Source organism: Gobius niger, assembly GCF_951799975.1.
Source record: "Gobius niger genome assembly, chromosome: 9".
NCBI lineage: Eukaryota > Metazoa > Chordata > Actinopteri > Gobiiformes > Gobiidae > Gobius > Gobius niger.
This window is the reverse complement of record NC_136860.1, coordinates 15,117,780-15,144,215: the sequence shown is the minus strand read 5'-3', so window position 1 is coordinate 15,144,215 and position 26,436 is coordinate 15,117,780. Positions and strand designations below refer to the sequence as shown.

At 42.4% G+C, this 26,436-nt stretch overlaps 1 protein-coding gene across 1 annotated transcript in view; it reads right to left on the bottom strand.

Moving 5' to 3' along the window:
* The window catches only part of kcnh7 (potassium voltage-gated channel subfamily H member 7), a 99,355-nt gene that overhangs the window by 46,385 nt on the left and 26,534 nt on the right, over positions 1–26,436 (bottom strand). Inside the window, exons 3-5 of the mRNA XM_079563010.1 lie at positions 21,629–21,784; positions 8,648–9,100; positions 3,593–3,804 (exon numbers count right to left, since the gene is read on the bottom strand). Of these exons, the coding sequence (XP_079419136.1) occupies positions 3,593–3,804; positions 8,648–9,100; positions 21,629–21,784 (821 nt within the window). The remainder of the gene's footprint in view (positions 1–3,592; positions 3,805–8,647; positions 9,101–21,628; positions 21,785–26,436) is intronic.

Here is a 26,436-nt window from a genome sequence, read left to right as displayed (position 1 = left end):
CCTGCTTCATTCAAAAGGACGATGTGCTTTGCACCATTGAATCATTCCTATTAAAATGACCATCTTACGATACACATGGCGCAATGCAAGATGGGATGAGAATTTCCAACTCAAGTCAGCAAGTTTTGTTTTCTTTGTACCCCGCAGGACACAGCTGATGCGCTGACCGTAAAACTAAGAGGTCAAGAGGATATTTTCTTCCTCTTGCCGGATGAGCTTGAGATCTGAAGGATCCCCTGGGGCTTGACTGCATTCGCCCACTTCTCCTGGAAGGGCAATGCATTGTACCTATATCCACATGAAGACAAGACTGTATAATTTCCAAAACACGGAGCCAGCTCAGTCAATGTTGCGACCTCGACCTGTTTGCACCCTCACATCAGTTTGAGTAGCATCACAATACATTTTAAGACGAGAATCTCTAGTTGCACCCTTTTGAAACTCTAACGCACCCTCAGTCAGTTTGTCCGGAACCGGCGCTGGTGTATCCACATAGAGCCACACTGTGTGTAAAACCGCTGCTATTCTTCTGCCGGGCCTGTATGTGGCGCTGTGTGACATTACCACAGAATGTAGAACAAGACTGTAGGTGGCACATGCGCTGTAAACCTTCGGGAGTGGAAGCAATAACAGCGCACGAATATGACACTGCCTCAAAGATTTACGATCTACAGAAGAGACGAGGAGGTGCTTTTATGCTTCAGACGTCAAGGGACTAACACAGAAATTAACGGACTGAATGGAGGCTCATTCTGCTGTGTTTTTTCCGTGTCACCTGTGGCTCACGGTGGAGCAGATAAGTGGAGAAAAAGTCATTATAAAGGGTATTTTGGATTACATACTCAATGCTGACGCTGTGATGTCATCGTTTTTGGAAAAGTTGCAGAAAGGTCGTAGCCATGGAACCCCGTAAACCACTATAGTTTGTTTCCGGACCCCAAAACGCCACCTTTGTATGGATGATGCGCTGGATTGATAAAGCTATTATGGTATCACGGATAAGACCCAACGTTCCATCATCTGGACCGCTACAACAAACCACAAGTTCTTTGGTTACTGAATAGGGAGCAAATTGGTCTGATCACCCAACCACCACATCCTGTCTGAACAATAGGATTATGTTATGTCAAAGTGAGGTAATTGGCCATACATTAGAATTCAAAAGTCCCGATGCATACTGTGCTATAGGAATAAAAGCACTGAGGTATTTCCACTACACAATATCGTTTCAGCCTACAAAATGTCTTGACTTTGAATGGGTTTTTTGTTTTAGTTTGTTCAATTATTAAAAGACTTCTGTAAGTCCCCAGTGCGTCCTTGTTTTAGGTATAATCCACCCTGGCAGATAAAAGGAGAGGGCACGCGGTGAAGTCTGAGCTGGGACAGGGGCAGAGGGGCCTCTTCCACTCACTTCAACACATCTTCAGCGCATGAATAATAGATCTCCCTATGGCCAAGGCAGAGAGGCAAAGCACTGCTCACATCTGCAAACGGCATGGAGGCTACAGTCAGCTACAGTGGGAGGGCGTTTAATCACCAAGATGGTCGCTCGTCATTTATGAATGAGAAAGTCTTGCTGAAAGAAGTCGGAATATTAGGTTTCCACAATCCCGCCGCGCTTGCTTGCGATAGCTTGCTGGTCTTGTCGCTTTGCTAGTCTTCAAATGGAGCTAACAAGGGTATAGTGCGTGTTTTGATATGCGAGGCTCCTGAAAGGGAACAGCATGCATCAAGCAGAGGCAGCCAGTGAAATGTTACTGCCGCCATTGTCCATCTGCGTCTTGTCTGTCTGCGAGATAGAGCTTGACAATGGAGGACGAGCATATGTGGGGATTCGTGCCTGACTAAGCACCTCTTTCTGAAGGGGTTTTGTTCAAACAAACCTGTCTCCAACTGGCTTCTGTTCACACAATTGTCAGTGATAATGATGGCTAGCTCGGGATTAGCTATCTTTGCATTGATGTTTTGGTGGTGGCTTCAATAGGGATAGAAGTTATAAAGGAAAGTCACAACAATCCACAAAACACACAATACAGACCTTCTCTATTGCAGTGTTCAAAGCGAACATTGGGGAATTCTTTCTGGGTGTCCAAAAAAGTGCTTATTTGTTGAAAAAATGTGTTTCATAAATTGCACAGAGATAAAACAGGTATTCTCTTTTTTTTGTGGTTAGATTCACATCAAAAGGGAGGATAGAAAAACTGAAGAAAACTTCTAAGTTAGTCTTATCTACTCATGATACAATAGTTCTCAAACTGTGCTGCGTAATATTATATGACAAGGCCGAGAAGCACTGTGTTGCAGATTTGTTTGGCAAAGAAAGAACATTTTTCTTCGGATAGTTTTAGTTGAAGGAATGGTCTCAACATCTTGAGTTATGTGTTGTCAGGTCTACTAAAGTGGAAGATTAGGCCTTATTTTGTTTGTTTGTTTGTTTGTTTAATTTAGTGTCCCAGTAGGGAACAATGTTATGTGCATGATTTGGGTTGATGGGGTAAACCGGGGCACCCGCAGGCAAACACACCTGACACTCTGAAAACGCCAACGTTCTGGGAATCAGACCAACTGTCTTGCTTCAAGGTCAAAGCACTAACCACTCAACTAGGGCTGCACAATGCATCGTATCGCGATATTAAATTATGCAAAATACACATTGTGAGAAGGAACAATATATCGCAACAACACTCTTCATCTGACTGAGATCGACACATTTTTTTGCAAGCTCAGCCAAAAAAAATCCCAGTAAAAAAGTTCTACTTAATTTTAGTCTTGTGGTGCTGATGAAGTAATATCGTTATCGCGATGTTAGGAGCCCTACACTCAGCCACACACACACCTACTCACCTGAGTGGTTCACCCTGCGCTACTAGCATTGCTAACTGCTATTGTCTGCAGTACTATTTATTCATGTAGCTTAAAAAACATTTACGTATGCAGAAAGTTAGCAAGCTTCCAGTGTTTGTTCAATGTATTATTCCTATTGCCGTTCGCATTTAGCCATCCAACATGCCAAATGATGAAAGACCCAGTTGTTGTTTTAAGCCGTCAACCCATCGACCACATTTGGTGTATAATGGTGACGTCAAAGACTTAAGATAAGATAAGATGGTACTTTATTGATCTCACAGATGGAGAAATTGCATTCGATGAGAGAGCATCCGGCAGCAGCACCCATTCAGTGCGCACCACTCTTTTTTTTTTCTTTGGTGAAAGATCATATAAATTCAGTGTACAGATCTTTAGACATTTTATTTTAGATAAGAATTAGTGTATAAAGCACCCTCTGAGCAACATTTTTGATCAGATTCAGTTAAGTTTCTGCTTTTTGTGGGGTTGGAACCGCATCCAATAGCCACTGAAGATCATCTTATATGTTAATGATAGAGAAACCACAAAAAATATGAATGCCATGAAACAGACATGTCACATCTTGCCATAGTGGGCCTTCACCATTCATTCCAATGGGGATAAAACGCTCAATTCAAGGAGTTTTGTTATTAGCTAACGGCATTTCTGTGATTTGTATGGTTTTGCGACTATAAGCATTAATGTGTGTGCCGAACATTCCTCTTCCCTCCCGCCTCCATCTCACCTGTGTGACTTTCTCGGTCACGTTGTGCGTCCGCTCCTTGACCTTGGGCGCGATGATGGCTTTCTCCGAGGTAGGCGGCGAGTGCGTCTTCTTATCCGTCGCCTCCGTGAAGTTGAGCGCGATCAGGGGGATTTTGTGGATGGTGCTGTACTTGTTGATGTTGGAATCTGAGGTAGAGCCGAGCAGACTGGACTTGATGTGATTGAAAGGCCCTGCGCAGAAATAACCATTAGTATTAGCATATTCACAAATAAATAGCTTCCTACTGTTTGATTCCTCTAATGTAATGACGCATATACACAATGTTACAAAAAAGAAAAGGGGGGGGGGGGACACTTAAGTGCACTTAAAGCATGCATTAGAGGGCGGTTTCCATGGCTGGGGATGAATAGAGCATTCTGAACTGTACCTGACTTGGAGGCTTTAATTAGGGCTAATGAAATATTGATGGGATTAGCTTTAGAGAAACTGAGCAAGCCTTTGAGACAGACAAGGCGACCCGCAAGGGTTTATCACAAGCACTACATGCAGAGGATTCACATGACATGCCAATAGAGAACTTTCCCCTCAGTAATCTGTGACGCAATAGTCAATAGGTGTTTTTACGCTGCCAAATTGTACAGTAGAAAACATTATTAATGGCTGAAAATGGAAATACTCTGCCTGGCCACCAACAAATGCTTTAGCTTTTGATTACAGCACACTTCTGCAATGACACAAAGGTTTATTTTCATATAATGTTGTGTTACTTTTCCATCTAGATCTTGCATTGATGATGGGAGAGTGTGACCACTAAGCAAAGCCGTCTCCAGCACATCCCAAAGACGCTTTTCACCATTTGAGCCCTGTGAATCCTGGCACTGTCCGACTTGGAATATGCCCGCGCCATCAGGGAAGAAGTAAGAATCCACTGAGAATGATAATGTGGTCATTCCGTATATTCAGGTAGTCAGCTGATCTCATTCTTAATGGTAAGATTGGTTCATATTATTTGGGCTACTTTAGTTAACACTATCATTTTAAAATTCCAGGCATATTCACCCATGCACCGACCATGTCAAAAACAACAGTATAATTGGTACTGGATCCGTGTAGCCAGAGGTGGACATTTCCACAGCTCCCACTCCCTTTATTGCAAAGGCTTGCTCTGACATTTTCAGGGTTATTCAATAATGACTGTATGGTAGCTCTTTAATGCCAAGCTATTGCGTCAACTTCTTTCATATTTATCATAAAAATTGCATCACCGAAGAAAGTTTTCAACGTGGCCCGGTCCGAGAGATTGCAGATAGATATTTTCTAAGGTGTGTTTTCAGCTGTCTGGTGTGGGTAGCAGGGCAAAATAACTTGTGCTGTCACTGTTGACAGAGTGCTGATGGAAATCTATAACCACCTTTTCTTTCTGGCAGTTGTTTACCCATAGATTGTCTAACTTTATATTGCAGTTGCAACAAAAAAAAGATAGCGTTTAGGAAGTATTATTTTACAACCTCACTGCCTACTACTGTAATATCACCAAATCATGCTCCTGCAGAAATTATAGTTTTTGTACACAGTAAAGTAATATTATTTTGAAGCATCAGTACTTTTTGATATTGTAATAAAAGGCGTTCAAGCACATTTTCAGAATAATGTCTTTAGAGGGACTATACAGAGTTTAAAAATGTTATAATTATGTTCCAGCCATGTCTTAATGTGTAGAATGAGCCCAGACCTTTTCACCACAACTGCCTCTAAAATCCTGCACTGTCACTCAAAAAGCTTAACATAGAAGGTGCGGTTACATGTATGACCTGAGGTGGCAGTAGTGAGTATAAAATGGCCAACTTGCATCTAGCCCTTTTAATCTATGGTGGATATGAATATATTTACGAATGCATAAATTAAACAATTTCTCATACTTCATTGGTATTGTCACCAAATCCTTTTTTTTGTTTTACTTTCCCCCGATTTTTTACTCATATGGCAGGTAAAATAAAAAGGTGCAGCAACCAAACCCTGGTCTCTCCACTACTGTGCACTTGTATCTATGATGTAACCTTTATAGTCACATGACAAACTGATATTTCCATGCAGCCATTTCCGACAACAGCAACGACAACAGCAGGCTTATGTACTTCAATCATGCACACGAGGCCCTCCGCACACACGATGACGGCGGCGGGTTTAAGCATACACCGTGAGCATTCTCCATAATTAAGTCCACTCGGGGCATGCACACAGGGACGACTGGTGATTGCCCGGCTTCAATGTCATGCTTTTACAACTGAGTTACCCGCTGATATTATTACCTCTGACATTGTCTAACGGCGACAAGTTGTGAATTGGGGAGAGACGTGAGCGTCAGTAAAAACACAAAACAAAGATATAGTTATAAAAAGTGACAAGTGTGAAGTGTTTCAAGCCAACAGAGTCTTTTGACCAATACCATTATTCATCAAAAAAAACTCTTCATAACTTATCAAAGTCTAACATCTGTGCTTTAAAGGCTTGTTCTCTGGATGCAGAGTGAGTGATCATTTTAATAGAGGATCCTTTACATCTGCTGGTGCAGTGACTGCTGCTGCGCAGACTATGGTGAAACCTTAACTGCCTAGGAGGGGCGCAATGTGAGATCTTTCACCTCAGAATAACCTTTTTCCTCAGACTCTTTCCGCGGTGAGGGAGTGGGGGTGAACACGTGCTTTTGTTTGTTTTTGCATGTTGGCCGAGTGAAGACTATAGACATGACCGGCTGAACTTCTCTTTCTCTCGGGACACCGGACATGGACGGTGTTTAACTCACTGCGGGATAAATAAGGTTTGTAGTTGGACCGGATAGAGCTTATAAAAGTCCGTAATTCTAAAGAAGAACAGGAGGCAGTGCGATGTAAATAAGGAGAAGAAAGTGAGGCTGCCTTAGGGGGGCAGCTCTCAGTGCTGTTAAAAAAGTACGCCTCAGTCAACATATCTTTTTGTAAGCGTTGTCCTCTCGCCAATGGCGCAGGCACAAAGCGCAACAGCTGTGCACAAGCAAGATGACCGTCTTGTTTGGAGCAACACTGTCCTTGCGCCAGGCAGAAGACCGGGCCCTACATTTTTTACCTGTGCAACAATAGCTTGATTATCTAAGTAAATGAATGTGTGCCTTATAACTACTTCTAATGATGAAAAGTCAGTTTTGCGCGTGAGCTTGTGGCTCTGGCCGTTCTGAGGCATTGATGACGTGAGAAGAACGAAGCAGGAGGTGAAAGGAGCAAGTCTGTCTTTTTTCATAACCGAAGTGCGCTTTTATTGCTCATTTGACTAAATTCTCCTTCGTGATAGAGCTGTGTTTATTGTGACGTGAGTAAGTGAGGGAGAGGTGTGTGACGAGGATCAGGGCAGAGGAAAAGACTATCCTAGAAAATATTTTTCCAAGGATATTTGGTAGATCAACCAGTCACGAGTCATGAGAGTGAAACGTCACACATATATCAATCAATCAGCTTAACCCTGACCCTGCCCTACAAACCTTAAGGATAGTGGGCTGGTGCCTAATCTTAATACGTCTCTGATTGGATGATTAATGTCCACCGTTTACCAACTATCCTAGGAAAAATATTTTTGCGGGCAGGCGTACCGGTGCAATCAGAGAAAAACATTAAGTCACACCATAAATGTGTAAGCACATGTGCACTCTTGAGCCCTGAAAGGCCCTATACCTGTATTTTTTTTAGTAGAGGAATAATATCTTGGTCCTTCTGAATACTGTTAAAGCAGACAATTGTGAAAAAAAGATCACTGTCTGTGATTGTGAAGCAGGTTAGTTGAATTGTTGACATTTCCTCGACAGTGTAACTCCCTGAAAGTTATGAGACAAGCACGTAAACTGATCCGTGAGAAGACAAGGAATGAGTTTGGATCACAACTAGCAATTTAATATTCATGTGCTCCCTCTTTGAGAGTTTGCAAACAAAACAAAAACATCCAGTATTGGGCCTTTAAGATCTGGATTGTCGACTAAACTAAATCGTCTTGATCTGGTAAATACAAACAAGATCACTTTACTAGGCCCAGTCAAACTATGTATATTCACGCACCATCCCCATTATTGACTTGCTTGTACAAAAGAGCGAACAGGCCTTATAATTTGATACACAGCTATGCAATGCGTCCCTAAATAAACTACATATCGGTGGTAATTAAATGCTTAGCGTGGGTTAATGTTGCATGAGTCTGACAGTTTTAAGAGAAGGTTGAACAGGAGACAAAGGAGCGACATTCGAGATCTGGCTCTGAGGTGAGGCAAGGAGCGCGGTTTGGCACGCAGCCGCAGACAGGTCACTGGCCTTATCTGGCAATGACAAGATGGATTAATAAAGTAATTTTATCGTAATTAACTGCGTAACACAGCCTATAGTTTTGATGCAACAACTACGTCAAGTCTGTGGCGTGATAAGTCTGCCAAAAGGGTAATTGTTGGATACGCTAAGTCACATTTCTCTGTTCCTCCTCGCTTGCCTTTGCATATCCATCCTCTTTGGGTTGCCTTGCTCTTGCAGATGCCCAGCCCGCACTGACACATTGCAGCGATGACTGGACCTCGGCTCGTCCCATCTGTTCTGACCCGAGCCGTGATGTAACCCCTCTCTGACCCCGGCTCACCTCACTCATGTCCTCCTTCTGGCTTCTGCTGGACTTTCAGGGAACTCTTTTTTTTGTTATTAGCAACATTAGCAAGTCTTTCAAAAGTTGAGCTGAACAAGCTCAACAGTCAATCCCAGGACAGGGGAATGGGACTCCATTTATACTTCCATATAAAGGGTTGTGGCAGCTACAGTCGAGAAGTTCTTCACCAATGTATGTTTCCTTGTTAATGACTATATGTGTTTGTCTGTTTGTCTGTGGTTCTATCTATCCTTCTATTTTCCTTCTTTCTATCCATTGTTTTATTGTTCAATCCTTCTATTGCTCCATCTTTCCTTCTATTCTCTCCTTTTCTACCATTCCATCTATCATTCTATCATCTGTTGTCCTATCTTTACATCCCTTGTTCCTTTACATTCCCCACCTCTTTCTTTCAGCGACCCGTACCTTCACTCGTGTGCCGATCTCTGAGGACGGCGTTTTTGGAGTTGCAGCTGTACCCCTCTATCTCGTGCACGGACGACGCCCGCCTCATGCTGCTGATGCTGCCCCGGGGGAAGGTGTTGGACAGGGACGTGGTCGACTGGTGCGCCTCGGCCTGGTAGAGCTTGTCCCACAGCAGCTTGGGGGAGGAGTGGTCCACGGGCTCCGGGCCCCCCATGCTGGCCTGGGACAGCGAGTGGTGGCTGGAGCTGATGAGGGCGTGGGTGTCGTTGGCCTCGATGGGGCTGCAGATGCTCTTGGTGGGGGAGGGGAAGCTCTGCAGGGCCAGGCAGTCGTCGTTGTCTTTGGGAGAGTCCACCACCATCACCGCGTCGGGGTCCTCCTGCGGGAGGGACTGCTTGGTGTTCATCAGGCTCAGCGCGGCCTGGCGGAAACGAAAGAAGCGGCTCCTCCCTCCTAGAGCGAGGAAAAGCACAGTTAGAAGAATATCTTTCAAAGGTAGTGTATGGAGAAATATTGCACAAACATTGCCTCATATGTGTCCCCAGTTATGAGCAAAAGATGTTTCAATCCGGAATGACTTTTCGAAGACTTTATTCATATTTATTCACCATTTGAGTTGTTTAAGTTGACATATTTTGTTTTGGTTCTCAAACTCAGGCACACAGGCTGAGCAGGTGATGTCACAGCATAACAACAGCATGGCAACAGAAGCCAAATGAGTGTGAATTAAACATCATTCTTTTGTACCCTCTGTCAGAAACAGAATAGATCCAACAGCTAATCTTGCTTTACCAAAATCCAAGTTCCAAGTCATGTCTTAATTAGTGCCAGTGCAAAACTCATTTAGTTTCTGAGCTTTCAAATGAGGTATGACATGTTCATATAATGACTCAACACATTCCTTTAAAGATTTTGTAGGATTTATCTGATAGGGCAAAGTAAGAATGGGCTGAAGAGAAGGGCAGCATTCAGCATAATTGTCAGTGACCTGGCTGTGCTCAGACACAAGGACTTAATCCATTTAGGCTTAAGTTCCAATTTCCAGAAAAAGAAAAGACAAAAGAAGGAAAATTACATGCGTATGCCCAAGGAATCAATAAAAGAATGTGCTCAAAGATTTTCTTTGTTCAGTCATGGGCAGGGACGTGCTGACTACTCGGTTTGACCGGGGAGTTTTAGCGTTTAGACCCTGCACACTTTGCTGGCGGAGTTTCAGCTCATCCAGAAAGTCGCTGCCTTTGAATTAAAGGAGTACTAAGTAACTCATGCCACTACAGGTGTCGTAGCATGGTGTGGTTTTTTACTCATTAATTGTCCGTGAGAGTAAATACTGCGCTGAAAGAAAAGAGATCATTTTTTTCACTCAAACTTGGCTGTAAATACTGTTTAAAGTGGCGCTAGCCCGCAACTAGCTTTGCCCGTTAGCCTGTTAGCTTCTTCTTCGTGATTCTATTTGTGTGTATTAGGGCCTCCGGGTCGGAGCAGGGAAAGTTGCAATTATAGTTTTCTGTCCAGAGACACCAGGTGGAGATGAAAGACTCATTCCACAGGGATAATCTGGGCCTGATATACTGTGTCTCACAGCCAGCAGACCGAAAAATACAAATTAAATCAATCTTATTTATCCACTTTTTTACACATGGGACTCCACTAACTTGGGGGAATGTTCAACGCCAAATGGTACCTCCCTGTTACAGAGCCGTGAAAGAAAAGCACAATGTGAAAAGTCCTTTCTGATTTCAATAAGTCAGACATTGTTTGAGAAATGACGACAAATGATAAAAATGTCAACCATTATAAACCGCAGCCCAGGTATAAGCCTACAGCCCAACTGGAAGAGTCTGGTGGATCAAAGGAGTCACCTCAACTCTTCGTTTATTAAAGTGTATGTACTGTTGCTCATTTTGGACCCCCTCAGGTCATCCTTATAGAAGACATTATAAACTAAATGGCAAAAAAAGGTTTATCTAAAATGTAATTAAATAAATTAAGTCACTCCGGTTTAAAGACGAGGCACATTTCTTATAATAATACCACAGTCCTAATATCCTTTGGGAATGTGTTCTTTTTTTACTGTAAAAAGCCAAAAAAAAAAAAAAAATAGAGCCGCACATGTTCTTTCTTATTTTGACTTAATTGGTCTCAATGGAGTTAAGCGCACTAAACCTTATTTTAATATAAAGCCTAACTTTCTTATGTAATACACAGACAGCTACGCAATACATGGACAAAAGAATGTCTCTTGCTTCCAAAATTCAAATCTGCTGGATGTAAAATGCATACTAGATTAAAAAGAAAATTGCAAATCCAAATGCAATTACAATCCTTACAGAATAAGTTGCGGCGCTGTGATTTCCCCCCTGTTCGGCCGATTAACGCCAAATTGCATCCAATCTGACCTCCAAATTGCCTTAAACTGTGTGTATTGTGGAACATGGCATCTTTCTTCTTTTTTTTTTACTTTTTTTTTTTGCAACAGTGATTTTATTTCAATTCATTCATCAAACCAATTTCTACAAGCTTTGTTTATTCCCCCTGCTCCCAGGGCACCATCTGCTCACACGCTCCACAAAAGACGAGTGCCAGGTGCAATCAACAATTTCCCAAACGCTGAAATATTGCTACATTTGTGCACACCTTGTCCTTACAAATAGTTGCACTCCCCAAAGCCCGCGCTCAATAACTCAGGCGAGGTGGGAGGATGCTGCAGTGATTGGGCAATTCTTTAAATTATGATTTTCTTATGAAAGCCTAAGATTGGGTTGAGAGTTTGGAGTTTTTATCCCTAACAAGCGTACTCACATTGCAAACATCCCAATTCTTCACAGGGATGCATTTATCAGCACATGTCACAGCTTTTAGGGAGCAATAATTTCACCTAGCACCTTGCAACTAGCCACTAAAAAAATAAATAATAATAAATAGTTTGGGCCTTCAGAGTCTTTTGGGCAGGCTGATTAGAGATGCACCGATCCAGCTTCTTTGCTACCGACACCGACACGGGGTTTAAGTCTCTGCCGACATCCGATATTTACCGATACCAAGAGACTTTCTTAAAAGTGTCTTTCTCTGAGTGAACATTTTAATTGACTGTATTGTTCTGTATTGACTGTATGGATTGTAAGATAAAAAAAAGTCATATTTTATCGTCATGATGTTACAGATCAAATATCAATAATATCAATTGATAAACTCTTGGATAAACATTTAATAAGGATCACTGGACTTTAAGGCATTGAGAGCCAAAACTGATATCGATTTAGTTTCTGATATTTGAAGCCGATACCCGACATCATATTTTTTCCAGTATTGGCTCCGATATCCAATACGAGTATCAGATCGGTGCATCCCTATTGATACCTCATACCTGTACATCTAGTAGTAGTATTTTTCGTAATCATTTTCTCAGTGGTGTCCTGTAGGAAAACCTATTATACGAGCGATCGCTGTTATTGTTTACTTCCGCAATTTCCGCCGGATGTTTTGGTGAATGGTGAATGATGCATCCAGGTCTCTAACTTGGTTCTATAAAATGATAGATCTTTTACAGCGCAAGAGAAGCAATGCCATGTTGATGGACATTGTTTTTGCCGATCATAGGATTTTTATCACATTTTTATGAAATATGAAAATGTAAAATGCCTACCACGGCCAACGGATGTGAGGACATCGCGATCGCTTGTATACAGTACCAAAGTCGATTTGTTTAACCTCTTCCCCCCGCCCCAGAGCACATTTTCTCTAGTTCTGCTTCACCTAAATCTAAAAACTTCTTGACTGCAGAGCAGTGTAATGCCTAATTTGAAAGCTAAGGCCTACAAAACTAATTGTAACTTTTTGCCAATTTTTTGTTGTTTGTTTTCTTCTCTTATTCTGATGCTTTTTTGACGTGTTTTCATTGGGTTTTCTTTTGTTTTTGTGGCTCTTTTGTTGCTTTTTTCCTCACTTTTTTGTTGCTCTTTAGTTGCAGCACTTGGAAGAAACCTTTCCACAAAGAAACTCTCCATAACAGTCTAGGATTTGAATCCAGGACACTCCTGCTGTGAGCGCTAACCTCACAGCCACTGCTCCCTAATGGCGACTATAGCACTCTCTACGGCTATCGCAGTGTACATTTGACCCCAGGCACCTCCAGGCAAAGACGGACTGTCAACCACATGTGTTCTGTCACCCGACACGTCCAGCGGTTTGCCAACATATGTGCCCTTTGAACTTCCGTTGTCCACATACAGTACATTCATCCAGACAAGCGCTTCAAAACATCAATTAAAGTACAGTCATAACATCCTCACTCAGCTGATTGTGCGTGTCCAGAAACGGTAGAAAGTGACCCTGGGTTCACTTGTGAGATGCGCTCGGTGCGGCGGGCTCCTTACATAATGCCGCTGCTGCCATCTGTTTCCATTGTCAGGACAAATGTGCTGATGTACAGCCCTTCCGACAATAGCGCTGTGACACTCAACAGGTTTCCCAGAGAGGAGACCCGTGACACCCTGAGCTGGCTGCGCACATGCACACGCTCAAGGTGACATCGCGGGAGGGCAACATAGAATATGTGTAGTCAGTAAAAATTATATCTTTGTTAAAGAGGGGGTGTTATGTTTTATGCAGGGATTTGGTAATAATCTCAAACACATCTTCATCACTGTTGATCAAAAACAGCTTAAGCTAAATATTTCACTTCCTGATCGTTCACGTGCGCAACCATAAGCCCCTCCCACCCCTCGCCTCCTGCTCGCCTTCCCTGTGCTGCTGTTTCAATAAAAGGTGAAAAACAGACCGCTCGCTTAGGAAGGGATTGAAAGGCCAGGATAGAATCTCCTGATAACATAGGACCTTAGGAGGAGCTTATTGGGAGCTGTTGCTACGATGCTAAGATCAGCCACTGCATGGGGAAGATACAAAGATTATTCAAAGATGCGCAAGTGGGTCGAAACACAGCTCTGGGTATGTTTTTAATGAGAAAACAACCTTATAGCAAGGTAAAAAGTAAGTGTTTTATTTGTCATTGTAATTTACAACCGTACAACAAAATAGTGTTCAGATGCTAGTCCTGAGCCACTGCGACTGAGCCGTGCCACCACTGTGGACCAACGGCATGTTTTTGGAGGTATAGGGAAACGGTAGCACCTGGAGGAAACCTGGCTGTCTGCCTTCAGTCTCCTCAGATCCTCTGAAACGGTGCCCGCCTCCTGGGTTTGTCCCCGTTTCAAAGCGTAGTGTCCTGCACTGGTCAGCTCTTCTGCCTCCTCCTTCCTCTTCCTCCTGTGCAGCTCTTGATTTAGCATAATACTGCCCCTTTAAGTCCTCTGTGGTCAGGCTAAATGACTAATCAAAAGCAGTTTGAATTCCTGTCGTATTATGTAGCTTTTATTACCTGCTGACACTTCTGTTCTAGTCTTAAATGTGCTCCTGGGAATGTTTAAAATGTGCAGCTTTTTCACATTTTCCACATTCAAGCAATTGCAATATTGCCCAGTTCACAGCTACAGTACATACGTAGCACATTTTACCAACAAAAGGTCTCCAAAGGGCTGCATAGATTATGTTTTGCCAATAAAGTGAAAACAAAAAATTAAAAATATTGATATCAGTCGTTGATGTATGGTTAAGGTAAACAAATTTCAAACTCCAAAGGTAAATAATATTATCAGCTCAACGATCTTTCTCACACTTATCAGTTTGGGCATCAGGGATTACTACAATCACTTGCAGGTATTAATGAAAGTCCAAAAGCAGAACCCGGTTCAACACACTTGCACCGTGGGAACGTTCCAAAGGCCAACTAAAACATACCGGGTTGAGTGGCACCAATGGAGAAAAAAAATCTATTTTTGTACCCAGCTCGTAGAAGTAGAAGCTAGTTTCGTGAGTATGAATGTTTATGTAATTGTGATTTAGTTTTCAAGACCATTTCTTTAGTACCGTATAGGCTCACTTATCATACCCATCTACGCTCTCATCCCCACTTTCCATTGGGCACCGGGGGATTCATTTGCAAACTAATCTCAGCTAGTGACAGGCGCCATGGCAACCTCCATAATCGATACTATTGACTCCACGTGCCTAAGCTCATGAGGAACAGATTAACTTGTGTCTTTAAGGTTTGACAAAATATACACTGAGCGAAGGTTGCTCCAGACTCAAAGTCAGACTGAAAAAAGAAAGTATTAGATTAGAAGAGGTATAAACTATAAACTACAGGGTTGGTAGGTTTTTGTGTCATACTATCACCCAATGGAAAGCGGGTATTTTGTCACAGTCAATGTGACCCAAAAATGTCTAATTTGGAAGATGATTTTGGCATTACAATTTCCATTGCGATTATTCTTTTAGCTCTAACTTGGAGACAGCGAAAACATCATTTCAGTCGGCCACCGAGTCACCAACCAAAATAACCCAACGTCCAATTAGAACCTGGGTCGAATGGAAGTTTGTGGAAGCTAAGTGGGTAATGTATAAATAGCTGATCAGAAAGTGAAGCGAGTATGTTTCTGCAGACTAATCTATCATTAGCGAGCGTGATGCGTGCCGCGGGGCATGTTCGCTCTCCGGCTGCACGTCGGCTCCCCGTGGCAGCTCCGGGAGAGGGATTACTCACCTCCAGCTCAGACGCACTGACACCTGCGAGGCTTATGGCCCACTGTCAGCGCAACGCTATAATTAGTCCCTCAATGTCCAAAAATCAAGCTGCACAGAGGTGAGACCGGCAGGTTTGGGGGAGGATTGTTTACAATGAGGAATACATTTTCATCTTAAGTTTTGTACAAAGAGGGAGGGTAGGAAGTAAAAGAACAACGGTTTTACTGATGATTTGGCTTGTATTTCGGGATTTCTTTTACATTTTACTATATTAATTACTGGTCAGATGAAAGCCAGATTTTTGGCGTTCCAAAACATTCCCAACATATCCAGTGTCAGGGTTACAGTTGACCAACAGAAAATCTCATAGTCTACTTTTTGGATGGCCCACCGTTTGCGTTGATTACAGCACGGATTCACTGGCATTGTTTCAATAAGCTTCTGCAATGTCAAAAGACCCAACGCTGCATTCATTTTTCACCAAAATCTTGTATTGATGATGGGAGAGTGTGACCACAGCGCAACGCTTTCTCCAGGACATCCCGAAGATTCTCAATGGGGATTAAGATCTCGACTCTGGAAAATTATGTATCGTGCTCTCTCACAATGTGGGAATCTGCCCGTGCCATCAGGGAAGAAGGAATCCATTGATGGAATAACCTGGTCATTAAGGAGGTTCAGTCGTCAGTTGATCTCATTCTTTTGGCACATATGCTGTTGTTGAACGTAGACCAGCTGCAGCGACCCCAGATCATAACAGTTCTGGGGGGTTTGGTACGGTGGAATATTTTTGGATGACCTAAAAGCAACACATTTGACGTATGGACGTTCTGCATGCTATTTCTCATGGTGGTAGATGGAAAACAATGCTATGCTTTAATCTGCTTTATCTGTTCGCAAGAGCTTAGTAATGAAAAGAACAACTAAAGAATGTGGATACAACACCATATAATGACCAGAGGCCCACTGCACCTAAAGACCTGAAGCCTTGAGTCAGCATTGCCAGCAGAAAGCCTGACGGGTTCTTGGTGCACGTCGAACTATGGCAAAGCTGCTCCATGTTGAATCTGTTCTTTTATATCATGGACAGATGATAAGCCGTTATCCACACAAAGTCCAGTTAAGGGTGCACAGAAATCCTTATCATCTTTCTGCAGATGGAGCTGCGCTGGCGTCATCGGCCCCGGGACCTTTAGTATTGGACTGGGTCAAGTGCCAAGTGTCAGGCCGCACACATGCAGCTCCTCCAAGGCCATGGTTCTTTGTCAGAGACGGACGGTTTGGCCTCTGAGACGAGACTTTCTGTGGAGAAGTTTGACTGTTTTGCATCATGGTCCAAATCGATCAGTCATGACAGGCCGAGACCCAAATAAAAGACTTTATATCAACTCATATTGAACATTTTTTGCAGTCTGATGCTGTCATTAGATACTACAAATACGATTCTGTTGTTCAAAGCATTGATGATAAGGCAGACTATTAAAAAAAAAGAAAAAAATAGAAATCAAAACAATTATCATTATTTTTCTGGCCACAAGTCCACTGAAAACCAATGATTGGGTCCTGATCCACCAGCAGAGAAATGACAAATGAGCCGCTTTTAAGACAAATGCTCACTATCTGTTGTGGACAATTGATTTTCCCCCCCGTCCACAACACATTTCTGTTTTCACCCGGCACTTGGATAAGTGGGTTTTATTGCCACCTGCGGAGAGCTTGGAGTGTCCCCTGTACCTTTTACTGGAGCTATCTTCCTCCAATTGATTCTTTCAATGGCTTTGCACATGGAAATCTTGTGATGGAAATATGTTAATAAAGTTGGGCACTTATTGAGATTTTGCAGCTCTGGTGTGAACAGTGTTGCATGATTTTGCAGACCTCTCTTTCGGTGTGAGTGCAACCGCTCCACTCCACAGAGCGGTCGGTCATGTACGGTGCGTCGGGTGCGTAAATAAAAGGGTAGCCATGTGGGGCGCTGTATTTCTCGCAATTAAAAAGTCATAACACGCGATATATGCTCGAGACAACGCCAGCGTACCTTCTAATTAATGAGGACGGCGAACGGCGACAGTAGTCTGAACCCTCTCCGCTGCCCTCACTGCTCCTCGTGCGGGGCTCGTTCCAAAACTTAACAGGGGAGAGCATCTCACTATAACTAGATTCTTTTCTTTCATTTCGCAGGGCGAACTTTCTCTACGGTGTTTCTCCATGTTAAATGTGCTAGCATTATGAAGCCACATGTAAACAATTCACACTGGTTTTCTGTGGTAATGAGACTTTGCTGAAGACTTTGAGTAACTAAAAAAAGCCAAAGTCCGGAGATAGAATGATATGAACAGTCTATGCTCAACCAGGTAGAGCTTAGAGTAGGGCCACTGCTCCATCCCCCATTTGCTTTTACACAAATCTTCTTCCATTCTTCAACCAATCTGTGTTTTCTGCATCAAGAATCTATGTGGAGTAGCCCCTGAATTGACTTTGGAAGCCAAGTCAAGCGCTCGCTGTTCCAGATTCATGTACCGGAGGTGACTGAGTGCTGCCCAAAGACACGGCTGAGCTCTAAGGTCACGAAGACAGTCACTTCTGCCCCATCACACATGTTTACCGCTCACTCTGGTCCATGTCCTTACACCCGGGCACAGTCAATCAGCTCTGATTAGGCGTGCTAGCAGGAGGCTCCCTGACTCACAGGGGCTGGAACATACAGAGGGCTAAGAACGAGCGCAAGAACCGCACAAGATGGAAGCTTTGAAGGAAAATGTGGGACTGTAAGGGAAGGTTTAGGGTAGGAAGATATAATACTGCTAGAGCAATCTATCTGGTGACTGCAGTACAAGATCCATCTCATCTTGGTCAAAATTTCATGTCCTGATGTTTTTGGCCAGTGTTGCGTATTAGCTGAACCCATCAAGACACATGGAGAACATGCAAACTCCAAACAGAAAGTTCCCACCCTGCCAAGAACCCATTTATGCTAAATCAATTATGCTGATGCTGTTCCTTCATGAAAAACATAACTAATTTAGAGTGTACCCAATTGTTCCTTTTTGACTTTGTTCGCAGTCCCCTTTACTCAACCTGGAAGACTCATTATGTTCCAATCATCACCTCATCGCCCGCCACACCTTCACCTCTGTCACCGCCCAGGATTCCACTTTTAACCGTTCTCCATCACAGCCTCATCTTACCAGCCGTGCTGCATCCCACCTCCGCCCCATCACCAACCTCTGCCCGTCACTCATTCTTTTTCAACCACCCTTTCCACCACCAGTGTCCAGGCTCCGGGGTCCAGACATCCCTAACGATCTAACCTGCTCATGCATGTTAACATCATTTCATAACATCTGTGTCTTCTGTTGGAGTCTGAGCGCCAAAACCTATTTTTATGCATGCCAATAGTGCTTTCTAATTGCGGCTTTTGCGTCATGTTCTCTCTAAGTCTCTCCAGGATGAATGGTGAGGGCAGTATGTGTCCTTGTGGGGAAATTTGTCCTTTCAATCAGTGCCTCAGGGCAACCTGTCACGAGCAGTGGGTCAGCTGCATGCACAGCCCAGGGACCCATGCAGATTTTGAGCCAGGATCTGAGTCAGATTATCGCTAAAGGTTGTAGTCAGGTGTTCCTTCTTTGTCGTTTGGAATAATACATTCATAATAATAATACAGTTTACTTGTTTGCCATCTTTCTAAACACTCAAGGTCATCACCAAGGAAACACAGTAAAAGTACAATACGCAAGCATTACAGAACAATAAACAAGACAATGTAAAGTTCAGGCAGGTGAAGTATCCAGGCAAACATAATGTCCAAATAAGCGTCGACAGCAGGCAATGAGCAGTAATGAGTTTGACTAGCTCCCCCTTTTTGGTTTGACAAGGGGAGTACGATGCAATTTTCACAAGACCGTAATTGTGAAATGAAAGTACCATATAAATTATAGTCATATGTTTCCATTGATGATACATTCTTGGAGCCTAGAGCACCAGTGTTGACTTTTTTGTAGGTCACACGGACGGCCCAATCACATTCCCTGGTGCTTAATTAGCATCACGCAGATCCGGAGGCCATTTCACGAAATTATCTCAATTGCATCCATCCACTCCAAGTGTGAAGCGGAAAGGTACACCGCGCCACTAAACACAATGTGACAAATGATCTTGTATTTGAGTTGGATTTCAGCCCCGCGGCGTAAATATATCAGAGTCAATTTATAATTTACACCTTGTACTGTGTAAACAGTTCAGCACAAAACGGCTGTTATAATGTAAATTCAACATCGTACTAAAGGGGTGTACGCAATAAGTTAAAGAAAGGTTTGCTTGCTTTTTTAAGTACGTATAACCTCTTCAAATCATCAAACCTTTTTTTGACAAGTCACAAAATAAAACCATTTTTGAAATGATTCCCTGGATGGACTGGCTCACAACATGAATATCAATGTACCAAAAAAAAAGGCCTAGGTTCAACATGAATGCACTTCAATTTGTTTTTTGAGAGCTCGATATCACAGCAGCAACTGCCTCAGTGGACTAAAAGCTTGAAATTTGATCAAACAGAAGAACAGCATTCAAGGGAATAACATCTATTTGTATAATGGATAGAGCCAGATTCAAAATGATGGATTTGTTTTATTGACACATTGGATACAAAGATTTCTTTTTCCCCCCTACAATCCCTACAAACGAGTGTGGTTATCTTATTTAGTTTTTTAACAAACTTGTTAATTTTATGCAACCATGAAGCACTTTGAATTACCTTGTGTATGAATGGTGCTCCACAAAGAAACTTGCTTTGCCTCAATACGTTAACAAAAACGGGGTTCAAAGCTCAACAAATCAGGCCAAGAATTACCTTCAAAATCCAGTTCAGTACAAGTCCGGTAAATTTTGAGTTTTGTAAAGTGGATTTATTGTCGCCACAATATGAGAAAAATGCATTGCAGGCTTTGACGTTACAATTTCTCATATTAAAGTGATAGTCTGTAAGATTGCAAAGTGAGGAGAGAGTGAGATGTGGAAAATAAACAATCTCTAGCAGATTGTTTGGAACAGAAAAACTATAGTTTGCAAAAATAAGGAGAGCAGGAACAAACTTTCAAAAGTAAATGATCAAGCTCCCGCCCCCTTCTTTTCCTGACTGGATCCGGTTGGGCGGTTCAGAGGAAAGCTTGTCTCATTGGTCAAAGTGATTGCCTGGGGATTCTGATTAATGTCTGAAATCAGCAAATCGAGGCTCTTTAGACAAAATATAATCATTTAATATTACGTTACATTAAATTTCAGACCCATGCTTTTGATTATACGCAATCTATTAAATTTGTAAACACATAAACTTACAGACTATCACTTTAATCTAAGCTGTGACTCAGAATTAAACATTGTCAACCAGCTGTCGATGGCTTCAACACGATAAACACATGTGCTAGATGTTTGTGGCTTAGGGCTTTCTCTTGGAGAGGTCAGAGTTGAGCTGTTGAAGCTAAATGCTAACCGGTAGCATGCTAACATCTTAAACACTGACTGGTTTCTTCTTCTGTTTCCCCGTGTTTTAACTGTTATCTTCTTGAGCAATGATTACGAGTCCATAAAAATGCCACTGTCAATCAGTTGTTTTTCTTTTCCTGAGTAAAGATATTGTTACATGTTGTAGTACTGCATAATTCTACTTCGGTATTCAAAATGGCCGCCGTAACAACAAAGGTCACAGGACTGAAAGGCATGTATACGTAATTGTTCTTTGGCAGTTCAAAGTAAGAAAACAAAACTCCGGTGGCCATGTGAATCACTGCCTGTCCCTGCCCCGGGCGCGAGTGTTCCGTCAGAGGGAACATTGGTGCAAAGTTGGTGGGTCTGCAGTTCAACAAGGTCAAGAACACCGTGTCCAGTGGATGTGATGATGGAAGACGAGCGACTGTCACAGCTAACAGCAAACTTCTGACGTGAGTCGACCACTAATGACCTGTCGCGTGGCTCATTTGGCTTGACTTTGGAGAGAGAGGCATCGTGGGACTAAAAAACTTTTGGCTACAGCATGGGATTTTAGACTAGTCACGAGGCCTGGTCGCAATAAAGGCTTAAAAAAAAGGTTGGAGCTTTGATAATACTTTGCCTGACCAAAAACTAAGTGGCCACCTGGATTGAACAAACTGTCTTTGATCTGGGGTTGCTGTGTTTGGTTAGGTCTAGGTTCAGCAACGCTATGTGCCCGAAGAATGAGATCATCAATACGAGATCTTGTTGAAAAATAAATGCAACGCTGGATCTTTTGACATTGCAGAAACAATGCCTCAAACACAACAAAAGGTTCCAAAAACTGGCAAAACACCCCGCTTACAGAGAAATAGCTACAGAACACATAACTAGAGTCCAGGTCAGCACAATAACATTGGAAGGCGTACTCACTCTGATCGGACTTGGTCGGTGACGTGGGGCTTAACCTCTCAGTGGAGTTGTCACTTCCCTCGTCCACCACATAGTCAAAATTCAGGATGAACATCATGACTATGCCCTCCTCGTTCTTCACCGGGATGATGTGAGTGGTGCACTGGAAGTCCGAGCCTGCAAGCGAAAACAATAAGCGAGATGAAGCGAGTTGACGATGTTTTTCAAAGTAACATAGCAGAGAAGAACTGCAATATGGTTCAGAGTTAACTTCAATGTTGAGTGTTGTACAGACATTAAAGATGACTGATGTTTTCTTGTTCAAGGACACAACAACAAGCACTAGACAGACGTAGGATTGAACCGCCAACCTTTGAGTCACTCTACCACTGACACAATGCCATCCCAGTCCTTTTCCTTCTCTCACTGTTGACGCTTGAGATGCAAAATACTAGATTGTGACCAAATTTCTTCCCTTTTGAGAGATCTTCTTTTTATTTTTTTCTGCATCGTAAACCATAGAAACAACAAGAAGAAGCGGCGTTCGTATAACGTATGTGGACAAGGACCAATCCTGCTAGTCCAAGAAAGTTTTCAGAGCACGCTAGCCGGATCAATGTATTCTCCCTATAGCCCTTAGCATTTAGCCATCAAGCATCGCAAATAAGGAAAGATCCAGATGTTTTCAGAAGTTGTCAACTCATCGACCACATTAAGGTGGCTCGAAATCATTAATGAATGTACAAACCTTTAAGGATTTTTACTTTAGATAAGAATTAGCATTTAAAATGGCCTCTGAATGCCATAAAATGATGACAGGTCACACCTCGTCATTCATTAATATAGGGCCAGTCTTCTCCACTTGTATAATGAACGCTTAATTCAAATAGGTCCGGGAGGCCGTTGGCTAAAAGAGGTACTTATTTGTAGGAACAGGCTCAGATAACTAAAGACATTTTTATGATTTCTACGTATCAGTAGAGCAATTATGCTGTCTACCTCAAAGCATAAAAAACAAGACAGTGACTCCAAACCATAGATATAGTATACAAGAGATAGCCGGTGTTCCATTGAGCCCCGGTCATTGTAATGGTCCTGAGTCGTCTGTGAAATTTACATGGCTGCTCCATCTCCTCCTACGCAGCCTATTCGTTAAAAGGGCAAAAACTTGCGGGGCAGGCGGATCCTGTACAGAGCTCTAGAGCTTGATTGACAGGCTCTGGAACTGAAAAGGCTTTTTAGTGCTGATGTGCAAAAATCAGCGTGGTTAAAAATATGTCATATGTCTAGGGAAGGTCAAAGTGCTCATAAGAATCCTGTTTACCAAGTGTCTTTTGGGGTCGCCCCTGGCCACCAGGGGGTGGTTCTACAGCAATGTCAGCTCCCCACAATGAGGACCAAAGAGAAGCGAGTTCCTCACCCATTGCTCCATTGCTCCAAACATACAACATGATCAACAAGAAGCATTAAAATGAAGCATTTCGAAGCAGCATCTCCATGGAAACAAGCTGATAATGTCCTGCTCCCCTTTTTTGTTGCATTGCATTTTCACCCAATAAAAATGTCAAGCTTGTATATTCTTCTATTTACTGGTTGAAGTGTTATGTGTGTCTTTAAATAAAAGCAGACACTTTAAATCCACGTCAAATCAAGTTTTATATCTCAATTCATTCATTTGATTTAGCGACACAGTCCAAGCAATAGAGTCGATTCTGAGTCCCTCCAAACATGCGCCAAATCTAATCAATATTTTATAATAGCATCTGTTTCCCACTAATTATTCTCTAAGAGTTTCCATTAAAAAAACGGAACAGAATGGCAAACTGTCTCTTTAATTGTTGTTATTTATAGTAAGTTGTTTAAATTTTCAGTGGTGCGTCTGCTCCCACCAGCTCTCGCAGAACAGTCCTGCCGTTTACACTCACACCAAGTTTAGACTTGGGATGGTTTTTCAGCTCCACTGCCTCCCTTCGACTCAATTTTCTTTCTGTGGACACAGCTTGGATCTGACTCTGGGCTGTGTTCATTTGCACTTTTCTTCTTGACCACAGTACATTCAAAAAATTGCATCGCGGTGGCATCATTATCTGCCTTGTTGATGTATTTGCCAATGCATGATAGGGGGTATGAGTATGCAACGGAAGCCAAAGCAAGAGTTGAAAAGGTCGTCAGAAAACTTACCAAATACAAAAACGCAACAAAAACAGCCTCATAAAAGCAACAAAAGAGGGATAAAAATGTGCCGAAATGGGACAAAAAAGCTGTAAAAGAGCAACAAAATGCTCCACAGTTATGTCATGTGACTTGCACAAAAGTGCAACAAAACTTTTACCAAAAAGTGACAAAAATGCGACGAAAAAAGTGATTGGAGAAAAAAGTTTTTTTTTTTAAAGTGACAACAACACGGCAAGAAAAGATCCAGTTAGATGAGTTTTGTAGGTCTTAGCTTTCAAATGAGGCGCTGGAACTTTTTATGTGGAAATCCTTTTTTTTTTCTGTGTATTTGACCCAGCGGCTGTATGATTGGTCAGCATGGTGCCTTTACTTTCCATCAGAGTGGTCTCTAAGATGGATCAATTGTTTGGAAGGTTTTCACTTCTGACGGACCCTCTGACCAGAAAACGTACAAAACAATAGATCCTAGAGCATTGTAGAGACGACTGGGATCAAAAGTATAGGCTGGGTCACTACAAGGTCAAAACACACGAATATCAAAAAAAAGAAATTCACATATAAAGTTCCATAATGCAACTGATTTCACCATACATTATAGATGGGAGTTATATGCAACTCTATGGGGGGGGGGGGTTAAATGTACCTTTAAGAACAAACCAAGCCAGTAGAGAGAAATAAAACAACATTTCATTTGAGGCCATCTGGCAGCGGGTCAAAAGCCCAAATTAAAACATTTACTGTCTGTCTATCCGTCTGGTTGTCTCTCCCATGGCAGCGGACACGGATCACCCAGTCTCAGAGGACTCTTTGGGCTCACAGACACCCTGCCAGCAGCGTTCATTAGCAGCTGAACGTTGGACTAAATATAACGCGCCCGGGTCCGCTGGAGACATTTGAAAACCCCTCTAGGTGTGAGCCGCACTGTCACCGCGGACGATCGCAGGATGTGACTTTGACGAATGGGAAACAATGAGGCAGTGAGTAAGAGCTTCTTCCTCGCGCAGGTCATTGAGGTCAGGTATGGGACGAGCAATGGATAGGTCACATGTAAAGGTCCGAAAACGTGGGATATTCACACTTAAATAAATATGATGTTACACATGTTTGAAGAAGCATCTTTTAACTGCGAGAATTCGGTGTTGTCAAAAATAGATATGTTATGAAGAATGTAGATATGTTTACATACACTTCATAAAAAGACATTTGCATTTTTCTCTCACTGTCAGACATGAAACCGGAAAAAAAAAAAAACTCATTCTGCTGGAATTTAGCAAATAGGAATATTTTTTTCTAATTCTAATAGACCTAAAACAAAACAAGGAAAAAATGCAAATGTGTCTTTTTATGAATTGTGTAAACAAATGGTTCCCCCGTAGCATAGAGCATAGAAGAGCGAAGAGAAAACCAACAAATAAAAAACATGGAAGCCTGTTTCTGCGAGTCATAATAATGAGTTGAGACTAAAACTAGTAATAATGAGTTTAATACATTTATGACTTTAAATTCAAAATAATTAGGACTTTTTTTTCACCGGCGAGAACAGGCTGTTTATATTTAGCGGCAGAGCAGGGGTTTCCAACAGGCGGCCCGCGGGCCAAATCCGGCCGTTAGATGATTCAAGTCAGCCCCTGACTTGTAGAGCACAAATTCCCAAGTATGTCAAAAAAAAGTACAAGTCTCTAGCCCATACCTGGGCGAAGCTATGAATTTTTAAAGGAATAACCAGAAGGCTCACTCCAGCCTCTAGGGGCAGCTTAAATAAAGAAAGGAAAGAATTCCACACGTGTCCAGCGGCTGGCACTGACAAAAGAAGAGATATAGGATATAAATAACACATTATAGCCACGTGGTAAATGGACTAGCAGAGACTTGCAGAGTATACTGTACACAGGCTTGTTAAGTGTAAACCGAGGTCACAGTCCTGTCAGGCTCATGATTATTTATTTATTGGAAAAAAGTTTCCTCACTAGTATATTCCCCATCAAAACATATTTTACATGGAGCTTTGGTTTGTGGACCCCGGAGATACACTCCCGATATATTTTGGCCCCCAGCGAAATTTACTCGGAGACCCCTGTTATAGTGTGTTGTCCAAGGAAATGGTCACAGCTAAGTGAAATTTAATAAACGATCCAAAAAGACAACCGCTCTATCAAATAACAGAGTCAGTTTGTGTTTCATAAATAGGGCCAGTAATAACAACATCTGTGTTCTGAATCTTGAACTCTAAAACTTAATTCTGAAATGACCTCCATCCAGATTTGTCAGTGGACGCCCTAAAGCTACATCATTACGAGTGGACAGTAGGGATGTAAAAGTGGATTTAGAAAACAAAGGGACAGCCAGTACTTTCAGTAAAATCTTCTTTGTCCAGAATCGCTGTGTTTTGATGAAGTCTTAATGCCAATGTCCAAACAGATTTTACATGGAGCCGCTTTGAGCTGTGTTGCAAAGCATAGAGCTGGGGATATTAAAACGCTACATGTTGCATTCATGTTTCATCTGACATGTGGCCTCTTTAGTTCTTTTGAGAAAATTGTATCCGCTCTCTATGTCAGCGGTCTTAGCTCCATGTACTGTATATAATGTAAAATAACATTCACAGTTGGAGCAGCAGGAGCCGGTTTCTCTCACTGATACCAGAGGCCTTAGGC